At 42.0% G+C, this 23034-nt stretch overlaps 2 protein-coding genes across 4 annotated transcripts; one reads left to right on the top strand and one right to left on the bottom strand.

Moving 5' to 3' along the window:
- The first annotated feature begins 1152 nt into the window (after positions 1 to 1152).
- fam98b (family with sequence similarity 98 member B) lies at positions 1153 to 5168 on the top strand. Its single transcript, XM_080043007.1, has 8 exons — positions 1153 to 1322; positions 1485 to 1633; positions 2109 to 2237; positions 2333 to 2505; positions 2916 to 2996; positions 3121 to 3237; positions 3511 to 3678; positions 3786 to 5168. The coding sequence occupies exons 1-8, from the start codon at positions 1285 to 1287 to the stop codon at positions 3993 to 3995; spliced, it is 1065 nt and encodes a 354-aa protein (XP_079899133.1). The 5' UTR covers positions 1153 to 1284; the 3' UTR covers positions 3996 to 5168.
- A 285-nt stretch (positions 5169 to 5453) lies between these two features.
- On the bottom strand, positions 5454 to 22528 carry ptpn21 (protein tyrosine phosphatase non-receptor type 21). Of its 3 annotated transcripts, none has more exons than XM_080042504.1 (19): positions 22361 to 22528; positions 21221 to 21530; positions 19788 to 19957; positions 19393 to 19490; positions 18154 to 18221; positions 17968 to 18038; positions 17563 to 17650; positions 16839 to 16927; positions 16240 to 16327; positions 15838 to 15917; positions 14617 to 14677; positions 14335 to 14416; positions 12294 to 13840; positions 10701 to 10841; positions 9459 to 9677; positions 8759 to 8887; positions 8427 to 8661; positions 7981 to 8141; positions 5454 to 7546 (listed from the first exon to the last, which is right to left on the bottom strand). In XM_080042504.1, exons 2-19 carry the CDS (start codon positions 21398 to 21400, stop codon positions 7418 to 7420), a joined length of 3636 nt encoding a protein of 1211 aa, XP_079898630.1. In that variant the 5' UTR covers positions 21401 to 21530; positions 22361 to 22528; the 3' UTR covers positions 5454 to 7417. The 3 variants fall into 3 exon arrangements, with proteins under 3 accessions (XP_079898630.1, XP_079898629.1, XP_079898631.1); XM_080042503.1 differs by having other exon boundaries at positions 22351 to 22528; XM_080042505.1 differs by lacking the exon at positions 22361 to 22528 and adding an exon at positions 21983 to 22112.
- Between the last annotated feature and the right edge of the window lie 506 nt (positions 22529 to 23034).

The following is a 23034-nucleotide window of genomic DNA, read 5'->3' on the forward strand; positions in this document are numbered from 1 at the left end:
ATCTTGTGCAACATGAATTAAAACTATACCACAAATGTTAAGTTACCTTGTAAATAACCTTTTTACCCTTTCCTGGGTATGTCCGGTCCACCCTCCAGGTGACGAGCTGCCTTTTGAGCCACTTCTTGATCTCCTCCTCTGTAGACAGAGCCATTCTTATAATGGCCTTATAATTTACATGATCATGATCAGGGGTCTGCGATTCGCTGTATTTACAAACATGATAATAATCAGCATCTGGCAGAGAGTCCTATGAAACACAACAGAATCACATTATAGGCTATTTAAATCACACTCATTTTTTTAAAACAAAATACATTTGTTTTTATCATTAATGTTAATAGACCTTCAAAGCAGGGAAGTCGGAAATGTTAGTTTGTGGATTGATGCAGGCAAATCTGAGGAGAAAGATGAAAAAATAAGAAGCCTATAAAAAAGTAGGCTGACAACTGAGGATAAAGATTCTGGCCTATATATATTATAGAAATATTATTCCTATCTTAGCCTATGGGGGAAGGGAAAGTTAAAAGTATAAACAAAAGTAGGCTATGATGAACATTAACAGCTCCAATGACAGAAACTGAGCTAACCGTTAGGCCAGTTATAGCCGTTAACGTTGATGCTTACATTAACTATGATGACTTTCTGTTTTGTTTTGATGACAAATTAACAAAAACATGAAAGTGGAAATACATAATTGTTACATTATCGAGGCTATATGATGAACATTAACAGCTCAAATGACAGAAACTGAACTAACGGTTAGGCCAGTTATAGCCGTTAACGTTAATGCTTACATTAACTATGATGGCTTTCTCCTTTGTTTTGATAACAAACTAACAAAATCATAAAAGTGGAAATATATCATTGTTACATTACCGTTTCGATTGTTCAATCAGTGACATATAAAACCATAAAAGTGGAAATATATCATTGTTACATTACCGTTTTGATTGTGACATATTGAGATGTTAAGAAATCGGAGGATGCTGATTGACGGGATGCGGAGAAGAGATTCGGGATGCTGATGATGCTTCGCGGGCTTTGGAATCAACCGCCGCGCTTAGCCAATCATAGCGTAGAAGCGTCTGACCAATCATAGCGCCCGAATGTGAAGGGGGCGGATCTTGCCTAGAAGTGCAGTGGGTTTCATAATAACGCTACAGCGACGCAGGAATGAATGGATAACTAGACACATTTTCTGTTTTGACGTACCTGTTATTAACTTCGTCATGTTTGAAGAAGAATAATACTTGATAGAAGAAAAGGCTGGGGCGGTCAGCTATGGAGAGCGACATTTTGGACTCGTTAGAGCAGCTTGGGTAAGCTAATTTTATTTTAGCATGGTGTTAGCGCCACAGTCCTCGCTACGTCCTCAGTGTGTGTGTTTGTTTATAAAAAAGTCAGTTGCCGTAAAGTAGCGACATCTAACATGTGGGTGTTTTGATTCTAACATTACTCTTTACCGACGTTAACGGGCTCAGCTATGACGGGGCCCTGCTGGAGGAGAAGGCGCTGGTCGCAGCCGCGGAGGGAGGCCTGTCCTCCCCGGAGTATGTGGACCTTTGTCGGTGGCTAGCGTCCAGGTTACAGCCGCTGTGCGACCTGGAGGAGAGCATTAGCTCCGGTCCAGGTGAGACATACATCCATTCAGCCTCCTGATTCTGAAGCTCAAAGACTGCCCACTGTGTGTTTCACTCTCATCTAAGATTCAACAGATACAAGATAGTTTTGGTTTGATTGATTTATTTAAGCACAAGGACGACAATTGTTGAAACTCAGGCTCCCATCAACTATGCAACATTAAAAATAAGCATGTAATGATGTCATCAACGTAAGTGGAATTGAAAAGTCTGATGAATAAATAACATAAAATAGTACAAACGAAGACAGAACGTAGAATTTAATTGTAATGTATAATGTATAAATATATCAAACACATAATTGAATAGAATTTTTTAATTATGTATATGCATCATATTATATAGTCATAAACAGATGTAAACATTTTCAAACATATGTCAACCATTGTAAAGTGTCATAGTGATGAGCTGGAGATCTTGCTGGGTCAACAGTCCCTCACATTGAAGCTGTCTCCCCCTCTCTAGACGACATGGACAGCCTTCAGGTGGAGATGAGTGGCTTGCTGAAGGAGCTGCACTGTCCTTATGAAGAAGCTGTTTCAGGGATCCTCAAGGGTGGCGTGCCAAACACGAAGGATCACCTCAAGTTTGTCCGTACGTAGTCAATCTAGCTCCCTCTACCAACATTGTGCTCACAAGCTAAGTGGGTGTGTAAAGAATTTTGTTTTTTGTGTGCCTCTTTTATGCAGTGTTTCTGAGCTCTGAGCTCCAGGCGGCTCACATTGTGAAGAGCAGACAAGATAAGCAAGAAGAAGAAGAGAGTCCGGCATGTCGGGAGCTCCTGGCAATCTGTGAAACGCTGAGCCTGCCAGAGCCCGGTAGTCAGGACGCAGCAGGAGTTTTCTCTCGTGTCCAATACAAGGTGTGGGGCTATTTTAATATCCTTTAACTATATTTGTAGCTGTGCCGTGGAAATAAACCTGTGAGAATCTCCGTCGACCTGCCATGTGAAAATACATCTTCACTAAAAAGGGTTATTTTTGGGACAGGTACTGTTCTGCCCCTTACTTAAACAACATCATCCAATCAACAAATGGCCTTGAAGGAATTTAAAGAATAAATTGTATTGTTCTATTTAAGATATATGTATTGTTTTGTGACAAAGTAAATAAAATTATTCAATTCAGTGCAAACAGTGCACGTTCATTGTATCAATCTGGCAATAGCATCCATAATAAATGATTGTTTTGCTCACCCCTGTTGCAAGGACACTTTGTCTATTATTTCTTCCTTTTGTATTGTGCTAATGATTTAAACCCTGTGTAATTGTAGGTTGAGGAAGTTCTTAAAGATCTTCCAAATGGCTCCGTCGGAAACCCGGTGCTACAGAAATCTCTGAGCAGTGAGCAGTGGGTAAGAAGCACATGAACATCTGGAATGTACCTCGTCTAATGAATGTCTGTATATAAGGTTCATGCTGTGAAACGTGTATTTGAATGTAACTCTTTTTATATACATTTTTTTTCAATCTCTGCAGGAGAAGTTGCACAGCATAAACAGAGCTCTGTCGTCAGAGTACGAGTGTCGACGCAGAATGCTGATCAAGCGGCTGGACGTCACGATTCAGTCGTTTGGGTGGTCCGACAGAGCCAAGGCACGTCCGTATTATAATCATCAAATTCACACATTTAACTCCTCTTCTTTCTCAGGGCACTTACCGGGCCGTCTAAACACTGAATGGGTCCATGTAGAATAAAATGTAACGTATGCTTTACAAAATGAGTATTGGCATGGATGTTGTTGAGGCTAGCAGTGATGCTCTTAGCATAATGGCTGCATTTGAGATCTGATTTAAGCAGTCATTTTCAATTCATTGGAATATTTTCATTAGAAGCTCATTGACGTGTTTTGTCTGCTGTTTGGGTAGGTGAAGGTGGACAGCATGGCGAAGGCGTACCAGCCTAAGAGACATTCTCTGAAGCCACAGGCATCAGTGGGCGTGGCCCAGTTGCTGGCCGCCAGAGAAGACATCTGCAACGTGGTGAAGACCAGCAGCGGCTCCAGCAGGGAGAACACCACCTGCGCTGTCAACAAGGTATACAAGAACTTTTCCACTTTCCCAGATCAAAGGATCTTTTTTAAATTATGTTTTCCTTTCCCACACAAAATCACGTCTCATGTCTCCTCGGTCCTCATCTGCAGATCCTGATGGGGAGAGTCCCGGATCGAGGAGGACGTCCCTCAGAAATAAACGCCCCAACACCAGAGATGCCGCCCTGGCAAAAAAGACAAGATGGTGGCGGCTGGGGAGGAGGAGGTGGAGGCTGGAGAGGAGGAGGAGGAGGTCGGAAAGGAGGTGGATGGAACCAAGGAGGACATGGTGGACACGGGGGAAAGAGAGGACGCTATTGACTCCTGCTCATATTCTCTTGGCGTTTTTCAAGTGGTCCAGAGATGTGCTGTTGATTCACATGAACTCGGGTCTCTTTTCTGTGTTTTCTGTGGAGGCAGAGAAAACACTGTTTTTATCCGACGTCGGCAAAAATCTTCCGCATCAAGAGGGTTTGGAATGCTCCTATTTTTAACTATTAATACCGTTTCATATAGTTTTTCTAAATATTCCAATATCACAAGTTATTTAAGTACAAACTCCAGTATTACTGTAATTTTATCAGACCAAATTGTTTGGTAAATTCTGTAGAGGTTTTGATTATGTACTGTGTTGGCACTGTAAAGGTGCAAACAAAATGAAGTATACTTAGAGGGATTTAAATGTCGGATGATGAATGAGGCATCTCCCTGGCTAAAACGCTGTTGATTCAGTCACACCCTGCTGGCTGAAAATACGCCCTCCTGCTACTGAACATGCTGAAAGCAGTAAGAAGATTGGACTGAAACCTCTGAATCACTGGCTGTATCTCGATTCAGGGGTTGCGGTCTACGAAGGCTACATTTGAAGACCGATTGCGTCATAGCGGCGCGCAAAGGTTGTTCCATTTGCAAGGCTCCTTGCAAGGCTCCTCATATGCAGCCGTGAAATGCAGCCTTCGTTTCACGGTTTTGAAGGCTGCATCAGATGTATCCTTTGCAGCCCAACATATCCCAAGATTCATTGCGGTTTTTTCAGAGATGGCATACAATAAAATAAAAAATAACAAAACAGCAACGTGTTGCTCCATCTTCTTAACTTTTATCTACCTTTCTTCTTTTCTTGTACTTTTTTTTCTTTTCGTCTGGTAGGCAACTTCTTTTTCTTTTTTCCTCTGTTTCGTTGGCAGCTATCAGGGTTGCTAGGCAGTACAGGAGCGGCGAGTCCTCACATAAGGTAACGGCTTGTTACGCAAACTGGAAATGCTCGTAAACGGAGACCTGCGGAGACCGTCCCGTTTAACAACGCTCGTTCGGTCCTGGTTCGGCCTTCGAATCGGCCTTCATAGACCGCGAGACCGCGTCCTACCAAGGAGGCGGTCTCTGTAATGGGATACAGCCACTGTGTTACTCTACTGTGCAACACTCAAGGGTGTCCTCTTGTCCATATCCAGGATAAGAGACACATTTTTAAACTTGTACTTATTATAAAATCAGCTGTCCCGTAAAGACTGCAGTAGCGCTGAGACCAGCTGTCACGACTGTGCTCCTTTGTTCCCACCACTGAATAGATTTAATAAAGATCTTGCACTTAAGTCAATTACCTATTTATGTTTATGTAATTTGCAACCAGTGAGCCACTGGCTAATTCCAACCACAAGGTGGCATGATAGACTGATTTAAATTGAGAAACAGCAGGTGATTTAAAACTGCAAATAGAAACAATTTATTTCCAAATATTTATTCTTGGCCGAAAATACTTCCTACACTTGTTTCGTTTCTTTACTAATGGAAGACAAATGTTTTGTTCAATAGATGCAGTTTATACATACGTTTGTACAGTAACCAATATTCAAAAAGCAGATTTTACATTGTGTACATTATGAACAACACAACTGTACATACACAAAAACGAAAATCAGTCTCCACACTAAGACTCGATCAGTATCTTAGAACTAAAAACACAAAACCTGAAGCAAATTCAAATGGGCTTTAAAAAAAAATCCAGTCAACATCAGTTAAGATGTATTTTTCTCCAGTTAAGATCACTGCCCGTGCATCTGACAACAAAAAAACATCAGGGTAAGACAAATGAGGGATTAGCAATCACTTCACTTTGGCCACATTATAAATTAAGTCGGCTCCTTTAATTGATCAATATTGTCAGGCTTAATATTACAAAATATACTTTTTTTACCTCATGTAAACCTTGCCATGCCTATAAGCAGTCTCTCTACAGGCACACTTCATAATTTAACTCATCATTACTTTCTATAGCTCTAGCAGGACCAGGAAATGGACAAGTGTTATATGTCCTGCTCCAGGCATATATGAATGTGTAAGTGTTCATTTACAACCAGGGCCCGTTTGTAACAGCAGGAAGTGTCTCAGCAGAAGGACATTTCTTGTTGAGAGTGAAAACAAGCGATGCAGCCAGAATACTGTAACTAGAGACGGTCTGTCTCCTAGACTTTTCTGCTTCACACTACCACTGAGCACCAGAGCCAGCGGAGATGAAAACCAACACGCTTGCACAGCACTGACTTCCATCGGAATACTGTCACACAAACTCATTTCCCTAATGTTTAATTTAACAATGAAACAAAATTGTCCCAACCTGAAGGGATGTTCTGTCAAATTTGAGAATTATCATGATAGTTTGTATTGATTGGCATATAAACACATCACTCACTGCAATCAAACAAGCATTAAATTACACTGAATGAGAAAACTTCAAAAATGTCCTTCATATGATGCAACAACAAATAAAATACACAGCCCTTTCAACTTTACAATGTAGATCTTTAGGCACTTTGTCTTGAAAAAATATTTTAAAGTATATGGATATTGCTCAAATACAGCACTCGATAGTAAAAAAAAAAGTATAAAATTGATTTTCCAGTTTTACTTTCAACCCAAAAACCTTCCGTCGCCTCTCTCAGTCCTTCACTTATCAACTTCATATTTCCTGTGCAATATATTCTACTTCCCATCAATCCAGTGTTTTACAAAGACCAATCCATCACCCCCAACCCTCTTTGTGGTACTAAGAAACATCATATTTGTGCACTTTGAGAGATGATAATCATTTGATTTTAAGCAGATGCTTTGTTGTGGGTACGGTTTTTTTTTAAACATGAAAACTGCCCATACCAATTAATTCCATTGTATGTGAATCTATATATTCTTATTAAAGTAAATTCCTGGACAAATCCTCCTTTGCCACCAGAAGCCACACAATCCTTCATATGAGACATTTGATATGTACAGAGCATTATTTACTCAGGCTTCATCAAGTCCATCATTTTCAGAATCAATAGTTGCCAAACAGCAATCCACTGTTTTGATCAACTGTTTTTCAAACACAAAGATTTTCAAATGCAGCTTAACATTGGTTCATTATGTACACAGATGTACTGAAAAAAGTGCTGGGCTTTATTAAGCAATAATGTTTGTAAAAAATAATATATATATAATACTGTTTAGAGGCAGGTCACAAATGTCTTATTGTTCCTTCATGTGGAGTTTCTTCTTTCTTAAATATCCACACATGGTTCCTTCAGCCTTGCCTTGATTTGATACCACCGACAAATGCCGGCTACGTTTAGCAGGTTGGTACAACTGCATCACCGCACTGTGCAGTTTGGCATGAACCCAGAGGCAACTCCATCTTACAATGATCTGTGATGTGCTGTGTGTGTGTCGGGCCGGTGTGTGTGTGTGTCGGGCCGAACAGACACTTGTGCTCATATGAGGCGGGAGTTGCGGAGGTACTCGATGATGACCTTGTAGATGAAGCTGTACTGTGACAAGGTCTGAACCATCATCATCCTCTGAGCACGCAGCTTGGACAGGACTTTAGGAACATCCAGCGTCTAAAAACAGACAGAATTTTAGTAATATGACGACGGCAACCAAGAAAATACACACTAGCCCTGCGTTCCAAATCTCATACTCTTTAGCAGGCAGTAGGCATGAAATTTGGCCATACCTTTACTTATTTATTTCATCATTACATTGCGCCTTGATCTTGCCTCTTGCTTATATATCCGTCGCATTCCTAGTTGTTTTTATACGGAGGCTCCGTCGACTTGACATCACTTCCGTTGCGCACTGGATTGTGGGTCAGAATGGCCCAAATAGCATGCTGATTTCAACACTAAAAATATCGTCCGGATATAGTAGACAGCATACTAAATCTGACCACAAGAATTGGGAAATCCTATATATTTTTTCTACCATACTAAATAGCAGAAAGCATGGGAACGCAGGGCAGATGTGTCCCAGGACTTGAAGTGAGGAAACTTACCTCATTGTGCTCTAGACAGGCTATCATGATCTCAGACAGGATGATCACACCCGTCCGTCCTACGCCAGCGCTGCAGTGGACGAGCACAGGTAGGTTGGTGTTCTTTGGGTCACTGATGCTGTTGGTGTGTCTCCTCACAGACTGGATCTCCTCCAGGTAGGCTGGGGGGGAAAAAAAGATGAGAACATTCCACTTGACACTTACACAGATAAATGAACACAGCAGTTTGACACGGAGAGCTTTTGGAAAAATATTCTCTACAAAGACTTCTAGGAGGAGATCGCCTTCCACCAGCTGTCTTCGGTTTACTATCAAAAACAGTTACGGCACCAGGTGGAATTGATGTTCACAGTCGTATTTTATTCTTTTAGGTTTCCAGGTGGAGATGTGATCATAAAAGAATGAAGGACCATAAAAGGATGAAGTAATGCAAATTTCCCACTCACTGAGGAAGCCTTTGAAGTCCTCGGGGCAGCCGTGGTCAGGCCAGTCTGTGTACTGCAGGTGCCAGACGGTTCTCTCTTGGCCTGTTAGGAGGTGTTTGATCTTTAGGCCGGTGGTGGCGTAGCAGCCCGACTCTGTGCGGAACCGCGTGGTGATCTTAAAGCGACCATATGTCACTGTGTTGTGTCGCGAGCCCAGCCGCGGCCAATACCGGAAGCTCTTTTCCCGGCCGCTCTCCTGGGAGAAAAGAATATAACAAACAGGTTAAGGCCAGGGGAAGTGATGATGAGGGGTAAGAAGAAATGTGGAGCTGTAAATATAAAAATGCTCGCACCTCTTCAGCGGTGACCATGGCGATGATGGAGACACCTTGCTCCCACACCATCTGCCAGAAGTCCTGACAAGTGTTGTTCATGGGACCCTGCGTGGCTATGTAGCTCCACTCCTGTCCACTTACTGATATCTAAGAAGACAAGAAGAGGTTTCTTTTAGAGAGCTAAAGCAGCAGGAAATGAAAATCATACACCAAAGAGTATTTATAGTAAATACATTTAATCTCAAGTGGGAATTCAAAACAAAATGTCTATACTTTTTAATGTATTTCCTGCCCCAAAAGGACTTTTAAAGTGGTTCTATTGTGTAACAGAAAACCTGCCTTTCAAATAGATGGTTTGTAACACACACACACACATGTGGGAGTTTACAAGTTTTACCAATGACATTATGAATGTTATTCTCTTTTTTATGAGATAAGTTTCAAAAACTTAACTATAACTAAATCTAACAAGTCCTTTGGGGCCATAAGTCTGACACCTTCGTGAAAGTACGATACGTAAAAACTCCTTTAAAAGTACTGATTCTAAACTGTCATGCACTGGCAGTATTTTGTTGCATGCAAAGCTGTTAGCTCAGAATTATTTAATATCTATTATTGTTGTGATTTTTCAGTGGGGAATTGGAATTTTTCACAGTGAAATCATGTACGAGTGATAAGCGGAGAGAGAAGAGTGTTGATACGTTACTTGACAACTTACTTTAACATGTGATGCATTGATGTATCCCGTGTTGTTCTCTTTCGTGGGAACCAGCTCCACACGAGTGTCGTCATAAGGAAGGACATCTTGGAAGCGGTTTTTGTCTCCGCTCTCTGGCAGCAGGGCGATGGTGCACTCCCCTGATGGTCGACGCTTGAAGATGCTCTCGTACTCTTTCAGCAGCTCTCCTCTCTCCATGTGCTGCTCCAGCACTTTGCACTAGCACACCAACAAGGACCGGAGTACATGCATCACTGCCATGGATAATGCATGCTTGGGTTTGACTCATCTTGACTGCTAATACCCAATCAGTTTAATTTACGTTGTGACAAAAAAGGACAGGCTCAAATCTAAAAATAAAACAAAAAGAAAAGGGAGCGATGCCAAATCAACACCTTGTTTGTACTTCACTTTCTATTATTTTAGTTTTACTTCTGTTTATAGTTTTACTTTCCTTTACTAGTTTTTACTTTGCATTAATCTGGTTTGAAGAACTGAACGGTGCTGCAGCAGGATGCAACACATTTAGGATAACTGAGGACATTAAATCAAAGTGGACATCTGTTAAAATGTATCCAAACCTTTAAGAACATTTAAAAAATAAATTGTTAAGAATTTGTATTTAAAAAAAAATAATGTAAATATGTAGCACCACCTTTGCTTCATCATTTTTGAAAAATAAGAAAACTAAGTGAGATGTTTTATTATTATAACTGCAGCAGTGACATTTTGTGTATGAGGAAAAGATAAATTATATACATACACGGATTTGTTCAATACATAAAAAAGCATGCAAACCACAGGCACGTGTAGAAGTGAACACTATGACCTACATGTGTACAATAAGCTATGTCTTTGGTTTACTATTGGAATTGTGTGACGTATAGGAATCCACATATAGGAATCATGAGCTCATGACATCTCATTTACAGTGACAAGGGGAATTCGCCTTCACTGTCAAAGCAATAAGCAGCATCAAGATTAACAAGGCTGACCAGTTCAGCTGTTCGTGTGAACGTATGGAGGAATGACACGAAAACATTCTCCTTTACGTTTCCCTCATAACATAGTCTCACCTACCAGCAGGTTACAACTACCAACACAACAAACAGTTCCTGGTAATACACTTTTTTTCTGGCCATTACAAGGTCATTTACAATACAGAAACATTGTGTTTGTATTGCCTAAGCTAAACATAACATGTGTTTAAGGCAGCTGTACAAATCAAGGAAAGTGTCCTACCCTCTCGTCATTGGAGGCTCTTTCGGGCTCGTCCTTGACGTCGTTGTGCAGTGGCTGCCTGGACACTGACAGGCCGTTGAGATGGGCCACCTTCAGAGGGCCCATCTTCTTCACCTCTGACCTGGCTCCTTTTTTCATGCCCTGGTGTGACAACAGAGTAGACACAGAGAAAAAGTGAGAATGATCGCTGTGAGCCTCACAAAGAGGGAGAGGTATACAGGAGGGGAGGGACAGCGCAGCCGCGCTATGGAAGAATGTCACCTGCTCAGTTTCACAAGGTAGTCCAACAACATTCTTTCAATGTTTGTAACCTGTTTGCGTCATTCAAAGCTAGCCACTGAAACTACCTCTAATATTATGCACATGCATATTCATGTGGTTTTTGATAGTAAGCATTGACACGGCATGTTACTGAGCAACAAACCAGTTTAGAAAACTGGACAAGACACTGGAAGCAGTTTCTTTCCTCTTGTGTCTGTGTGTCCTCTGAGAGATCACTAGGCTAGTAAAAAATAGTAATCATACTACAACATACTGAAAACTAGGGGTGTCACCATCTTGATTTGAAGTTGAAAATCGATCTGAATAACGTCACTATCTGGACCTGCGAAGTGGAAAAAGGTATTGTCGATTTGCCCCACCCCTCACGCTCGGCAGGAATGCAGCAAAAAAAGCAATAAAAAAACACCACTCAGTCACTGCCTGTCAGTTACCCACTGTAACTGCACCTTCAGCCAAAAGCCACCATGACAACTCCTGAAAGTCAGCTGAACTTCAGACGTGGAAGTATGTTTGAGTCTCTGTGAGTTTACTAGTCTGCAAGCTGTGCTTTGCATGTGTAACATACAGGCTGAAATGTAGTTTCCACTCACGTGGGCCCGCCTCGCGCTACACTTGTTTGGTGGTGTAATGTTGTGTATTAAAAACCTTGCCGTTTAAAAGCGCATTCATTCATGCTGAAAAAAAAAGGTCCGCTCCAGTGTTGCGGCCGATAATATAGCCTACTAGAGCAGTGTTTCTCTCTCCTGTCCACTTGTCTTGCGCATTTTAGACTGCTCCCTCTCCAACAGCTGATCCAAATGCTCAGCTCATTATCAAGCAGCTTCAGGAGTTTATAATGAGATGATGATTAGAATCAGCTGTTGTAGCAGGATGGCATACCTTATATTATTTCTCTTATTTTGTTTCCAATTGATTGGGAATTGTTACATTCATATTGAAAATAAATTGCTACATTCATATTGAACATAAATTGCTACATTCATATTGAAAATAAATCATTTAATGGTATTTTGGGGTAAATTGCAAATAACAGTAGCCTAATTGTGACCTTAAAAAAATGAAAATCCATTCGAATCGAGAATTTGGAGAATCGTGACACTGACACCCCTACTGAGAACTTTAACTAATTAGCTGCAAAAATCCTCATATCTTGTTTTTATCCACTTATAAAGACAGACATGTTTAGACATATAAGCAGAGGACAAATGATATCTTTCAGATGTGTCATGGAGAAATAGAAATGTACAGGTGTAAAACAAGTTATAAATAGGAGGGCTCTAAACTTAAGAGGAGATTGGGAACAGGACTCACCGGAGGAGGCAAACCTTCCACGGTTTTCTTCCCAGGAGGCACATCAGAAACGGGCCTCTTCTTGAAGTCTTTCTTACCCTTCTGCTTGGCCTGTCCACTCAGGTCTCCTTCAGAGACCGAGGGCATAATCCTGGGCTGCCGTAGGTCTGACAGCAGGTAGAGAGGCTCGCCCTCCTGGATGAGGGGGTGAACCTTGTAGGCCAAGGAGCTGGCTACAGAGGGGTCTAGAGAGGAGCCTATGGGATACGCTGGGGGCGGCTCCATGGGGGTCTGCTGCTGAGGCAACAGAGAGGAAAGAGACGTCAAGCTGTGATGCTGTTGTGACGACTGGTCGGGAACAATCGCCGCTACCACCGCGTCTTGGGAAAGCGGAGTGTGACGTCCGCCGTCTTCCTCAAACTCCTCTTCCTCGCCGCTACTGTGAACCAGCATGGTGGCATCGGAAAGGGACTTCTTGTGTCCGTACTGTACGTCCTCCTTAATGTTCCCCCTGTCCTCCATCTTAGTGCGCTCGAAAAACACATTGAGCTGAGAGCCGTGAGAGCGACCGCCGGCGCGCAGGACAGGAGGGGGCGTGGCCGTTTCGGCTGCCGATGTAGACACGGTCCGCTCTTTGACCCTCATCCCCTCCAGACTGTGCGCCAGTCCAGCGATCTCAATGGAGTTACGCTTGTGAGCGTGGTAGGGGTGACGGTGTGGGGGTCCGCAGAAAAGAGGCTCCGAGACCTCCTGCAAAGAGTGAGCGACGGGCAAGCTGTCCTCCTGGAAGGTCTGGACCGAGTGGTGCACACGCCGCGTGATGATCAGGTCCGGGTTGCTGCTGCTGACGTAGAGGTGACGGGACAGGTCGGGCGTGCTGTTTGCGGGCCGAGGATGGGCGTACGGGTAGGGCGGAGGCGGTCGGTACACGTGCGTTCTCATGATGTTAGGGGCGGGATACTCCTGCGCCTGTTGGAGCTGGACATTAGTGAGCTCCGGGACACTGACCGCCCCCACCACGGGCCTCCTCTCTGTGGGGTAAGGGTACGGAGAGGGCCCGTGGAAGCTGGAGCCCAGGTGGAAGGGGTAGTGGTGGTGTTGGGCTGCTCCTCCACTGTGCTCCCCTCTGATCTCAGGCTGGCTGTAAACCAGTGGGTCCGGTCTGCTGTAGGCGTACGAGTTCCCGATGTTCAGGTTCCTCATGGAGTGGCTCTGCCGGTGCTCTTGAGACAGAAGCATGCCTCCTCCTCCTCCTCCTGCCGGTCCACGGGTCTTCTGACGCATCACTGTCTCGTAGTCTGGAGTGGCGCGGTAGGAAGGCGGGATGAGAGCGCTGTGGCGATGCGAGGGCACGTAGTCCGGCCGGGTGATGTCACTAGTGATGGAGGGGTTGGAGGACATGGGGGAGGGCTGCAGGTAATGCTGGGGATTGGTGAGAGAGCTGGTGCTGTGGGCGCTGTACACGCTGCCGTTGCGTAAGCGCCCCCCGGTGTATTCCAGAGGAGGGCAGTCCAGGCTGGTCTGGGAGTGGTAGTAATAACCGTTCTGATTGTTCATGTACAGGTTATCTGCAGGGGAAGGGGCAAATTAACAAAACATTCTAAAAGGGGCAATGGATTATAATCACAAAACAATGCTACATTTAAATTGAGCTGAAAACAGTGCAGGTAATCGTGCAAGTTGAAATGTTATTCCATATGTAGCAGCCAATAATGTAATAATAGTCTATAATGTAATAACTACAAGTAACTTAATAATTGTACACTTGTTAATGTAACATAGGCCGATAATGTAGTAACCTGCCAATAAAGTAATACAATTTCATAACTTTTTGCCAATAAAGTTTTACATTAATATAAATCAATGTAATACATTGGTTAATATAACACAAGAATGTATGACGTTATTGGAAAGTTCTATGTTATCGTCTTTTTTACATTAAAACTGAAAAAATATTATTTATTGGAAGTTATTAGGTAATCGACCGTTATTGAATAATTTGCTGCTACACCATCTCATTTTCAGGTCTTTGGTTTAAAAACACTCTCTATACAGTATGTACCTTGTGATGATGTATACGGCTCTGTGAAATGTCCATTGTAGTGCATTGGTGGAGGGGGCATCATGTAGCCCTGAGGCTTCGGCTGTAATGTAACAAGAGAGGAATTCAGTTACAGCTCATGTGATCTGAATACTGTCCCAGAGCAAAATACTTAAATACATCTGTATGGCGGCACATTATGTACATGTTTACGTCACGATGTAGCCACGATCGTTACTTCAAAAGAACATGAAGCTTTTTTTTTAAAGCCAGAAGAAGCTTTTAATTGAGCACGGACATTACCAGAGAAATTCTCGTCGAGGATCTCCGTCGGACTGCGTTGACAACCGTGGGCTGGGTTTGGCTGGTGGAAAAGAACACACGGTCACAAAAGAGGACCTTACCCAACTTCTAATAATCCTTTTTCCAATACCTCACTTTTCCCCTTAGTAATTTAATGTGGAGCAGACAGAGCAAGGTGCAGACCAGCTCAAGTCCATCAAACCTAAAAACATGTCGCTCAACTTTTCTCCAGTACACCATGCTACACTTTGGCAAGAAGTTATGGAGATGTTTTTGTCTGATGCAATGTTTTTCCCCAAAACGCACCAAATTGCTCTGTGTTAGATGTTAAGAAATGTAGTCTAAACTTTGATTTTATGGACACATTTTAGTTTTGCACTCCACAAAAGGTTTGGTATCCTGCCCTAGTGCAGCCAGACTAAGACCAATATTTATGACAGATACCAAATTGTTTACAGGACTGTTATAAAAAAAACTCAATAACAGATTTTAATTCTTAGATTTAAAATGACTTCCAAGTCAACGATGAGCTTTAGTAAATAAATAAAGCCGAAATAAAAGATCCCTGTGGACTTTACAATGCTTCCATTTTGTTTTATTTACAATCCATTTATCTATATCAAAGCAGAGGCTATTCTTTATATGGTCTAATCAATGAATAAATAGTAAACCAAATATATAAATTCCTTATACTTGGGATGACAAATCACTATGGGCTAGTTTCACAGACATGGATTAAGCCTAGTCCTGGACTAAATGGAATTTTAAATGGAGATTGTCCATTGAAAGTACAATTTAGTCCAGAACTAGGCTTAATCCTTGTCTGCGAAACCGGCCCTATATGTTTTAACAACCAAGGTCCATTCGAGATATAGAGTCTGTTTGCTGTGGCGTTGTTGGTTATGCAATCCTCAACAATTGGTACCAGTGTTGGCACCTGCTTGCTGGGCAAACTGTAGGCGGTGGCTGACTGTGTTGCTCACCCCTTGTTAGAAGGCAGAGAGGGACGAGAGAGCATTGGAAAGCGAGGAAAGGAAAGAGTGAGAAGGGACTTCTGGGAGCCCTCAGAAGGCAGGGGATCACACTCTTCTCTGAAGGGAGAGGAGGATAGAAGTGAGGCCACACCAAAGAGGAGACATGCACCAGACGACAAAGAACAAAGAGACAGGAACTCGGCTAGACGTGTGTAAAAAACAAAAACAAACAAGAGAAAACACTTACAGGTTACTCTTGTTGATCTTATAAAACTTTAGTCTGGCCAGGCACATCCGGCAGACATATTTGGAGGTTTCCATGTCTTCCTACACAAAAAGAAAAGGAGGAAGAAAAATCATCATCAGATGGCGAGACAATTTTTGTACAGAGGTGGCGTAATCTCGAAGCTAAGCCATTCCTGTGTGCGCGCTTTCAAATACTTTCAAGATTGAGTATCCGCTAATGGTATGTGACTTTGTGACCCGCACACATACGTAACATACCCAAACAACCCACGCACAAACATAGGTGCATTGTTAAAGAGTAGCTGCTGGCAATTTCAAATTCTGCTTAAATCCAATAAGAGACCGAAATGTCCCAGGGGATGGGGGTAGGGACGAGAAAGGTGCAATGGTAGCAGAGACTCACCGTCTGGAACTGAACACTCTCCTCTCTGTTGGCTAGCTCCAGGGCAAAGAAGGACCTGTTGTGACTCATGTGGTTGATTTCATTCCATCTACACAGCCAATTTGAAGCACATTGGCAAACGGAGAGAGAAGGGGAAGAAAAAAAATAAAAACGCTGTCATGACGGTCACTAAACATTCCTTAAAAAAAAGAGACACTGCTTTATCAATGCATAATAAAATCCATACACATCATGGGAGTCAATCAGACAGATGCATATCGCTCACACAGGTACGTAGACAGACACAAATGTCAGACAGTTCAGCCGAGGTCGAGAATGTTCACTTAGTCACTAGCAGGCTTACAGATAATCCTCCCACATTCCTTATCAGCTATCACAGTCTTCTCTTCCTGACTCATTTCAACTTGGGCCACCGTTCAGATTTGGAGCGCAATTAACCTATACTGACACAATCAATCTGATTCAAAATAGTTCCTGCTCAGAGTCACAAGTCACCAGACAAAGTGTTTCCTATTTAGAAGTAGATGTTATTTCAGGAGTGTTAGGCATGGCTGTGTGACAGTAGGACAAACATTCTCCAGTTTTGTTTATAGACTTACCTAAACAAAAGAAGCGGCCTGCCATTCTTATGCTTGACAAAGATGCCATCGAGGCAGGATCCCAGGGTAACATCTGTGCCTGTGCTGTCCTGTTTAGATGAACAGAGAGGATAAAGACACTCAGAGCAGTCCATTAGGTGAAAGACTTCAAACTAATTTTGTACCCAGTAGTTTTTGGAGGAAATCAGCGCAGTATTTCATTTTCCCTTCAGTAGTCAGTCTTGGTCTGCGGTATATTCATGTGTTCCTGCTCGAACAGATTTCTACCGGTCTAATCAGCGAACAGAGGAAGTGGCTGAGAACGATGACGTCGAGGTTGTGCGCCAGTTTCAGTTGCAGTCACAGGAAGACAATGGATAAGGATACGAGAGAAGCTATTCAGCCTGTTGTGGCAACGCTGCCGAATATCGATAAATTAAAGCCGAAGCAAGAACAAGCTTTGCTGAGTTTTGATGGTTTCCGGCCGGTCCTGGCGCAACACATACGTCACGACCAAATGCTATGCGATTGGTTATGGCAGATCCGGAGTGGCACTGGGCAGATCCAATCATTTTAAACCTCAACAGACACCCGCCTCCAAGTGAGCGAGCGTTTGACAATTGAGCAGTTCCAGACCTTCTGTACAAATGAAATGAAGTACGATGGTCTGGTAGAACCAGGCTATGCAGTATTGGCGATATAACTACATCACACTTCTATGAGATTTGCAGGTTGCACTACCAACCTTGGCTTGATAGCTTTCCTGCCCGTAGCCTTCCATTTTCTCCAGCTCCTGCGTGTACAACATCTCTGCCTCTGGGGCTGAGAGACCCCTGAAAAAGACGTGAGGAAACAGCCGTCACAAATAACCCAAAACTATATAAAACAACAAGACAGGAACACAAACAAGCAAAGCAATGCATGATCTTATGGTAGAGTCATTTATAGTAGAATGATATGGGATAGATGTGATGTTCAAGTACATATTACAGGAGATGGCCTATATATACACACGATATTTTACAAAAATACAGATGTTGACAGTAAATAAAAAGGCGGCATTGTCTGTTGATCCACCCCACACACTCGCACAATCCACACACACACACACACACAAACAAAGGCTTATGTTTTGAAAACAACTGCTCACCTGAAGGACTGATAAAGTAGAGCCACTTTCTGAGTGGCCTCTTCCAGCACTCGCTCATCCTGGATCCAGTCCTGCAAACACAGAGTCAGGATTGTTACAACAAAGGTGTCAGACACAAGTGAGCAAATGAAAACGGTTGCATTCTTCATTGGACATGTTGACTGTTAAAAAACATAGAAGTCTTACAATGGGAAACAGCACAAACTTCTGAAGGAACTCCTGGGAATCATATCGATTGAAGTCTCCAAAGTCAGCTGTGGAAACATTTTTAAAAAATGTAAAAAAAAAAAATCACTCAATGTGTAAATAATGCAGTTAAATATATTCTGCATGACTCTACTCTCTAAATAAACCCTATTATATGTTTACATGTTAACCCTGCATTTAATACAAGGCAAAATAGACATTCAATCATTGCAGAATGGTGTAATGCCTTTTGGAAAGCTACAGTGTACGATGACAAGAAAGACTAATTTTAGGACAGGAGGGGCCCGTTTGTTATGAAAGGGAATTGCTTCAGCGATTGAAAACGTGGACGTCCAAAACTGGTACCAGCTTGCAGCTTGCACTGCTGGCAACATTCACAACAATGCTGGGTATCCCTGGCATCAGTACTGCTCAAAAGCTGCAAATGCCCTTCAGTCCAAAATATCATAACCAAGGCACAAAATAGATACTAACCTACTTTTTCACAGCTGGTCCTATGCAAAGATTGTATGACAACTTAAGCGGCTACCAAATCCTAAATAGAGGCTGCAACAAAATGCTAAGGGTTTTTCTTTAAGACACATATTGCATGTTGGGTGAGTCATTTGAACATGGTTTCAACAGTAAGTGATCTCAGCGACTCTGCCATGCAAACACCCAGGCCAGTACGTTGCAGTGCCTGATATAACTTTGCCAGCAGTGTTTGAGATTCTTCTGGCTGGGCAATAGCTGGGAGGACGTGTCAGGGCTAAAGCTCATGCATGGAGGGAGTTCACATTAACACACACTCACACACCAATGACCAATGTAATAGGCTGGTTTAAGTTTAATGGTGCTTGTTAAGTGCTGTATATTAAAAGAATCATAAAAATGTTCTTATACCTCTTGGGTAAGTAGCTGAACAGAGGTTTTGAACACACTACTGTGAGCAGCAGACAAGGGGTGCCAGCTGTGCTTTGTTATGAAACCTAAGTCTTAAGATACAACATTATTTTTATCTTGGTCTGTTGGAGATTCAAATGTAATTGATTATATGCACTATATCTGCTTCACATGCACACAACTCCTGTGCATTAATCACTGAAAATAATTGTAGTGTTTCCATACAAGGTTTGCTTAAAGCTGCTTTAGTCACCACAGAAACATGTATGCCATGAAACAGCAGGTTTGTCAAACAGAAGGATCCGTTACACAGCCAGTTTCATACATTCACATTACCTTGTACTGCCAGACTAGCTAAACGAATAGCTTGTTCTAGTGAGCATGAGATCCTTCCCTCCAGAACATCCTTTTTCAGCTGTAGATAATACTGATATCTGTGGAGAAAGAGAGGGTTATTTTAGAGTGGAAAAAGCAGCCAACAACCAAATATTTTCACAAGCAAAACTTTTCAGAGAGCCTTATAAAAATAACTTTTAGCTTGGATTAAATTATTGAAAGAGATGAATGTGGTGAGGCAACAACAAGACATCCCTATAAACTGGCATCTTACTAAACTTTGCTCCGCAGTCCTTTCGTAACTACAATTGGAAATGTTTTGACTGCTATTCTTGAAAACAAATAGTCCCTAAGCCTATAATGTTGGCTTTTCGACAGGACATATGCAACATCACCTTGTGATCTCCTGTTGCAGCTGGGTGACACTGGGTATGTAAAACACCACTCCAAAGTAAACAGTGGGCTCCAGCCCATACTTGTCCAGCTGCTTTTTCAGCGGCTTCTCCAAGTCGATCCATCTCTGCTGGTTCTGCTTGTTGAAGTACCACAGGCTGAAGTATGTTATCTGACGAGCAAGAAAGCAAGCACACGAGTTACGCCAATTTAGGTTGAACTATTTGCTGTAAATAAAAAGGAAAATGCTTCCCTATCGAAACTTAAATTGCATCTTGAACTAAAGAGCAATATCATGTTGTGGCTTGATATCAATATTACACATCTATCCTTAAATCGTTTATTGTAAGTGCACAAATCTTCTCCTCGTCATCCATGTAAACAATATTAAACATATGCAGACCTGCAAATTCAACTATTTCAAACTTTCTAGATCTATAGGCTGTTGGCACTCCCCCGTGAGTCCCGTTACTGTCTGACTCTGAACATCTCACAATGATCACTGGTAAGAAAAGTAACCCCTGTAGGCTTGTTGTGATTTGCAGCCACTCTCAAACCACAACTAGAATATGGGTTGCGGACATAGCAAAGTGTTTTACAACAGGCAGCATCGGTTAGGAAATATGACTTTGAAAGTTTTGTAAACCTTACTAAAGTGTTTTATATTCATTAATATGAAATAATAACATGGAGCAGAGAAAATAACAACAACTTGTGAAAAAGGTAAGGGTGGCATATTATATTATTATGTCACATTCAATTTGATTTATTTTGTTATTCTATTTCTGGACATTCAAAATACAAAACTGCCAGTAATACAAATAATACCAATAATAAGGCTTCACTTAATTGTTGCAACATTTACTTATTGGATCATGCCATGCTGACTTGTGTGATGATAATGCATTAGGAATTTGAATTTTGTTTTGAAATAGATACTTAATAGATTGAGATTTTTAAGATGCAACGTCAGAAAATCATACTTCACATGTCTTAGCATTGTTAAGACTTTGGATAGATTTGGTTTAGGTCATTTTAATACCAATAAAGGCTTCACAGGATCTGTAGGAACCCTGTATGTGAATGCTTGCAGCTCTGTTTGCATTAATGTATAAAAGATACAACATAATATGGTCGCTAACTGCTATTAAAGTATGTGGTGAGTTGGTTACATGAAAGTAATTACATCTAATTGTGGAGTATTTCCTTGAAAAAACTCCTAACTCATGTTATGAGCAGGGCAGAGATATGAGAGATAGATTAGGTGAGTAAACAATGACAAAGGGGTTATTTAAGTTTCTGTGGTCCTGCTTGAAGTAAGAAAGTGACTAGAAGGCAACTTTAATAAAAACACCATCTTGCTACAGTATGGTGGCATGTCTAAAAAAGAAAAAGAACAATCAGCACTTGTACTGCATGAAAAACACATACATACCTCTCTTAACTCAAGTCTCTGAGCAACTGCCTCCAAACATTCCTGCCCAGTGCTCTCCACCGAAAGTGTAAACTCAACAAACTCTCCATTGAGCAGCTGAATCCGGGTGACGAGACAGCTCTTGCTTGAAACAGTATACCTTCGTGTCCTTTTGAGTTTTAAGCCAAATGGCAAGGGCATGTTTCACACTTCTTCACAGGAGGGGTGGAGGTCTTCACTTATTAGTCCAGAGAGATGATTCCCCTCCCTGTCCCCTCGAAAAGACTTTGTGCAAGTTCCAAGTCAGGAGTTTCATCATCAACAGCCAGGTCTGAAAAAGGACAAGGAACAGTCTCTCAATACATTATCTCCAAGTTACTACGATACACAACACTAGCCTACTGCAGTCTTGGAAAGGGGGGTGCAAAAACAGGGGGGAGAAATCACAATTTTAGCAGTCCCACTCATAATCCTTGAGGAATAGGTTGCGAATGTTTTGAGAATAGGTACGAGTCTGTCAGCCTGACACAGATACAAGACTAGACAAAAACAACACTTGACGTAAAGTAATCCTCTTTAAAGCGGGATTGTTTTTTAAATTACCTAATTTAGCTGTTTCGGATTTGCTAACAAATTCTATCAACGTTACCATTTCACTTAGAGTCAGCTGTTAAAATTGTAAACGTTTTTTTTAACACTCTAGGAAAGAAACATTAAAAACAAATCTATGGATTTACAGTAACTTGTAGTTGGTTATGGGATCGGTGTAAACGTTGTCCTTACAAAGTTGTGCTAGCTTGTGGTTGTATTAATCCCCTTGCCGACTCGATTCAATTCGAGCTGCTGCTATCTAACACAACACTGCAAAATCCCTGCAGTTTGACTATAATCTATCAACTCAATACAAATTCACTATCTTCAGCAACTCGTTCAAATAACTGTGCATAAATGTTTTGATAGTTCCCGGACTAACTAGCTACTTTTCAATGTAGTTTTATTATCTCCTGGTCCTCATTTGTTAACTACAGCTGGCGTTAAATTAGCTTTAACGCTAGCCTGCTAACTTATCTTCCAGCAAATAGACGGCACCCTTTGGGAAGCTGACGTCGCCGGTAAATATTTTGGGCAAAAAAAAAAAGAAAAAACGTTACCGTTAGCCACCTGATGCAATTTAGTAGTCCAACCAGGATTGGGTCCCGAGGGATTCCGCCATCAACGTCAGCGGGTTGATTTCGTTTAGATACGTATCCGAATGAGAGACAGCTCATTTGTCTTTAGTTTGTTTTTTGATCAAAACTAATGTAGCGCCCCATGCCTCTTGGTCCGACAGTTCTTTCACTCAAGTTCCAAGCGTGTTTCTCTTCCTGGGATTGGAAGAGCAACAAGCGTATTCCGTCTACATCCGCGGCTCTACGACTGTTAATAACTGATCTCTAGCAATTACTCAATTTAAAAATCCGAATTAACTCGGTACGTGCCTGTGATAGTTCAATAGCTTCATTCAAAATATATGGGTTATCGTACTTCCTCAAGCAGACGCTTTTAAATGCATTGTAGTTCCCCCGTGGCGGAGGAATACATGGAGGTTTTCAGAGCCATGACATCAGACAGCTGGAATGCCGAGCGGTGAAAATGCCAGAAATGGGACAGCTGCCTGGAGCTGCTGCCCGCTGACCTGTCTGTTTACCTTTTACACAGACTGACAGCTGTAATGCACAAGCAGTTTATTGTGCAATGAATAAAGAGTTTCCCTCTGCTTTTGTTTGCAAAATGGTTCAAGTCACAATGTTTTAATGTGGTTGGCTAATTGCTTTGGCTGAGTATAAACCAGTTTG

The sequence above is a fragment of the Ammodytes marinus genome (genome assembly GCF_949987685.1).
Source record: "Ammodytes marinus genome assembly, chromosome: 15".
Classification (NCBI taxonomy): Eukaryota; Metazoa; Chordata; class Actinopteri; order Uranoscopiformes; family Ammodytidae; genus Ammodytes; species Ammodytes marinus.

Coding starts and splice junctions, on each gene's coding strand:
- fam98b (XM_080043007.1), top strand. CDS start 1,285: ATGGAGAGCGACATTTTGGACTCGTTAGAGCAGCTTGG. Junction 1,323..1,484: donor GACTCGTTAGAGCAGCTTGG/GTAAGCTAATTT, acceptor TAACGGGCTCAG/CTATGACGGGGCCCTGCTGG. Junction 2,506..2,915: donor TCTCTCGTGTCCAATACAAG/GTGTGGGGCTAT, acceptor GTGTAATTGTAG/GTTGAGGAAGTTCTTAAAGA.
- ptpn21 (XM_080042504.1), bottom strand. CDS start 21,400: ATGCCCTTGCCATTTGGCTTAAAACTCAAAAGGACACGAAGGTATACT. Junction 19,958..21,220: donor AGAGACTTGAGTTAAGAGAG/GTATGTATGTGT, acceptor CTTGCTCGTCAG/ATAACATACTTCAGCCTGTG. Junction 18,222..19,392: donor AGCTAGTCTGGCAGTACAAG/GTAATGTGAATG, acceptor ATGTTTCCACAG/CTGACTTTGGAGACTTCAAT.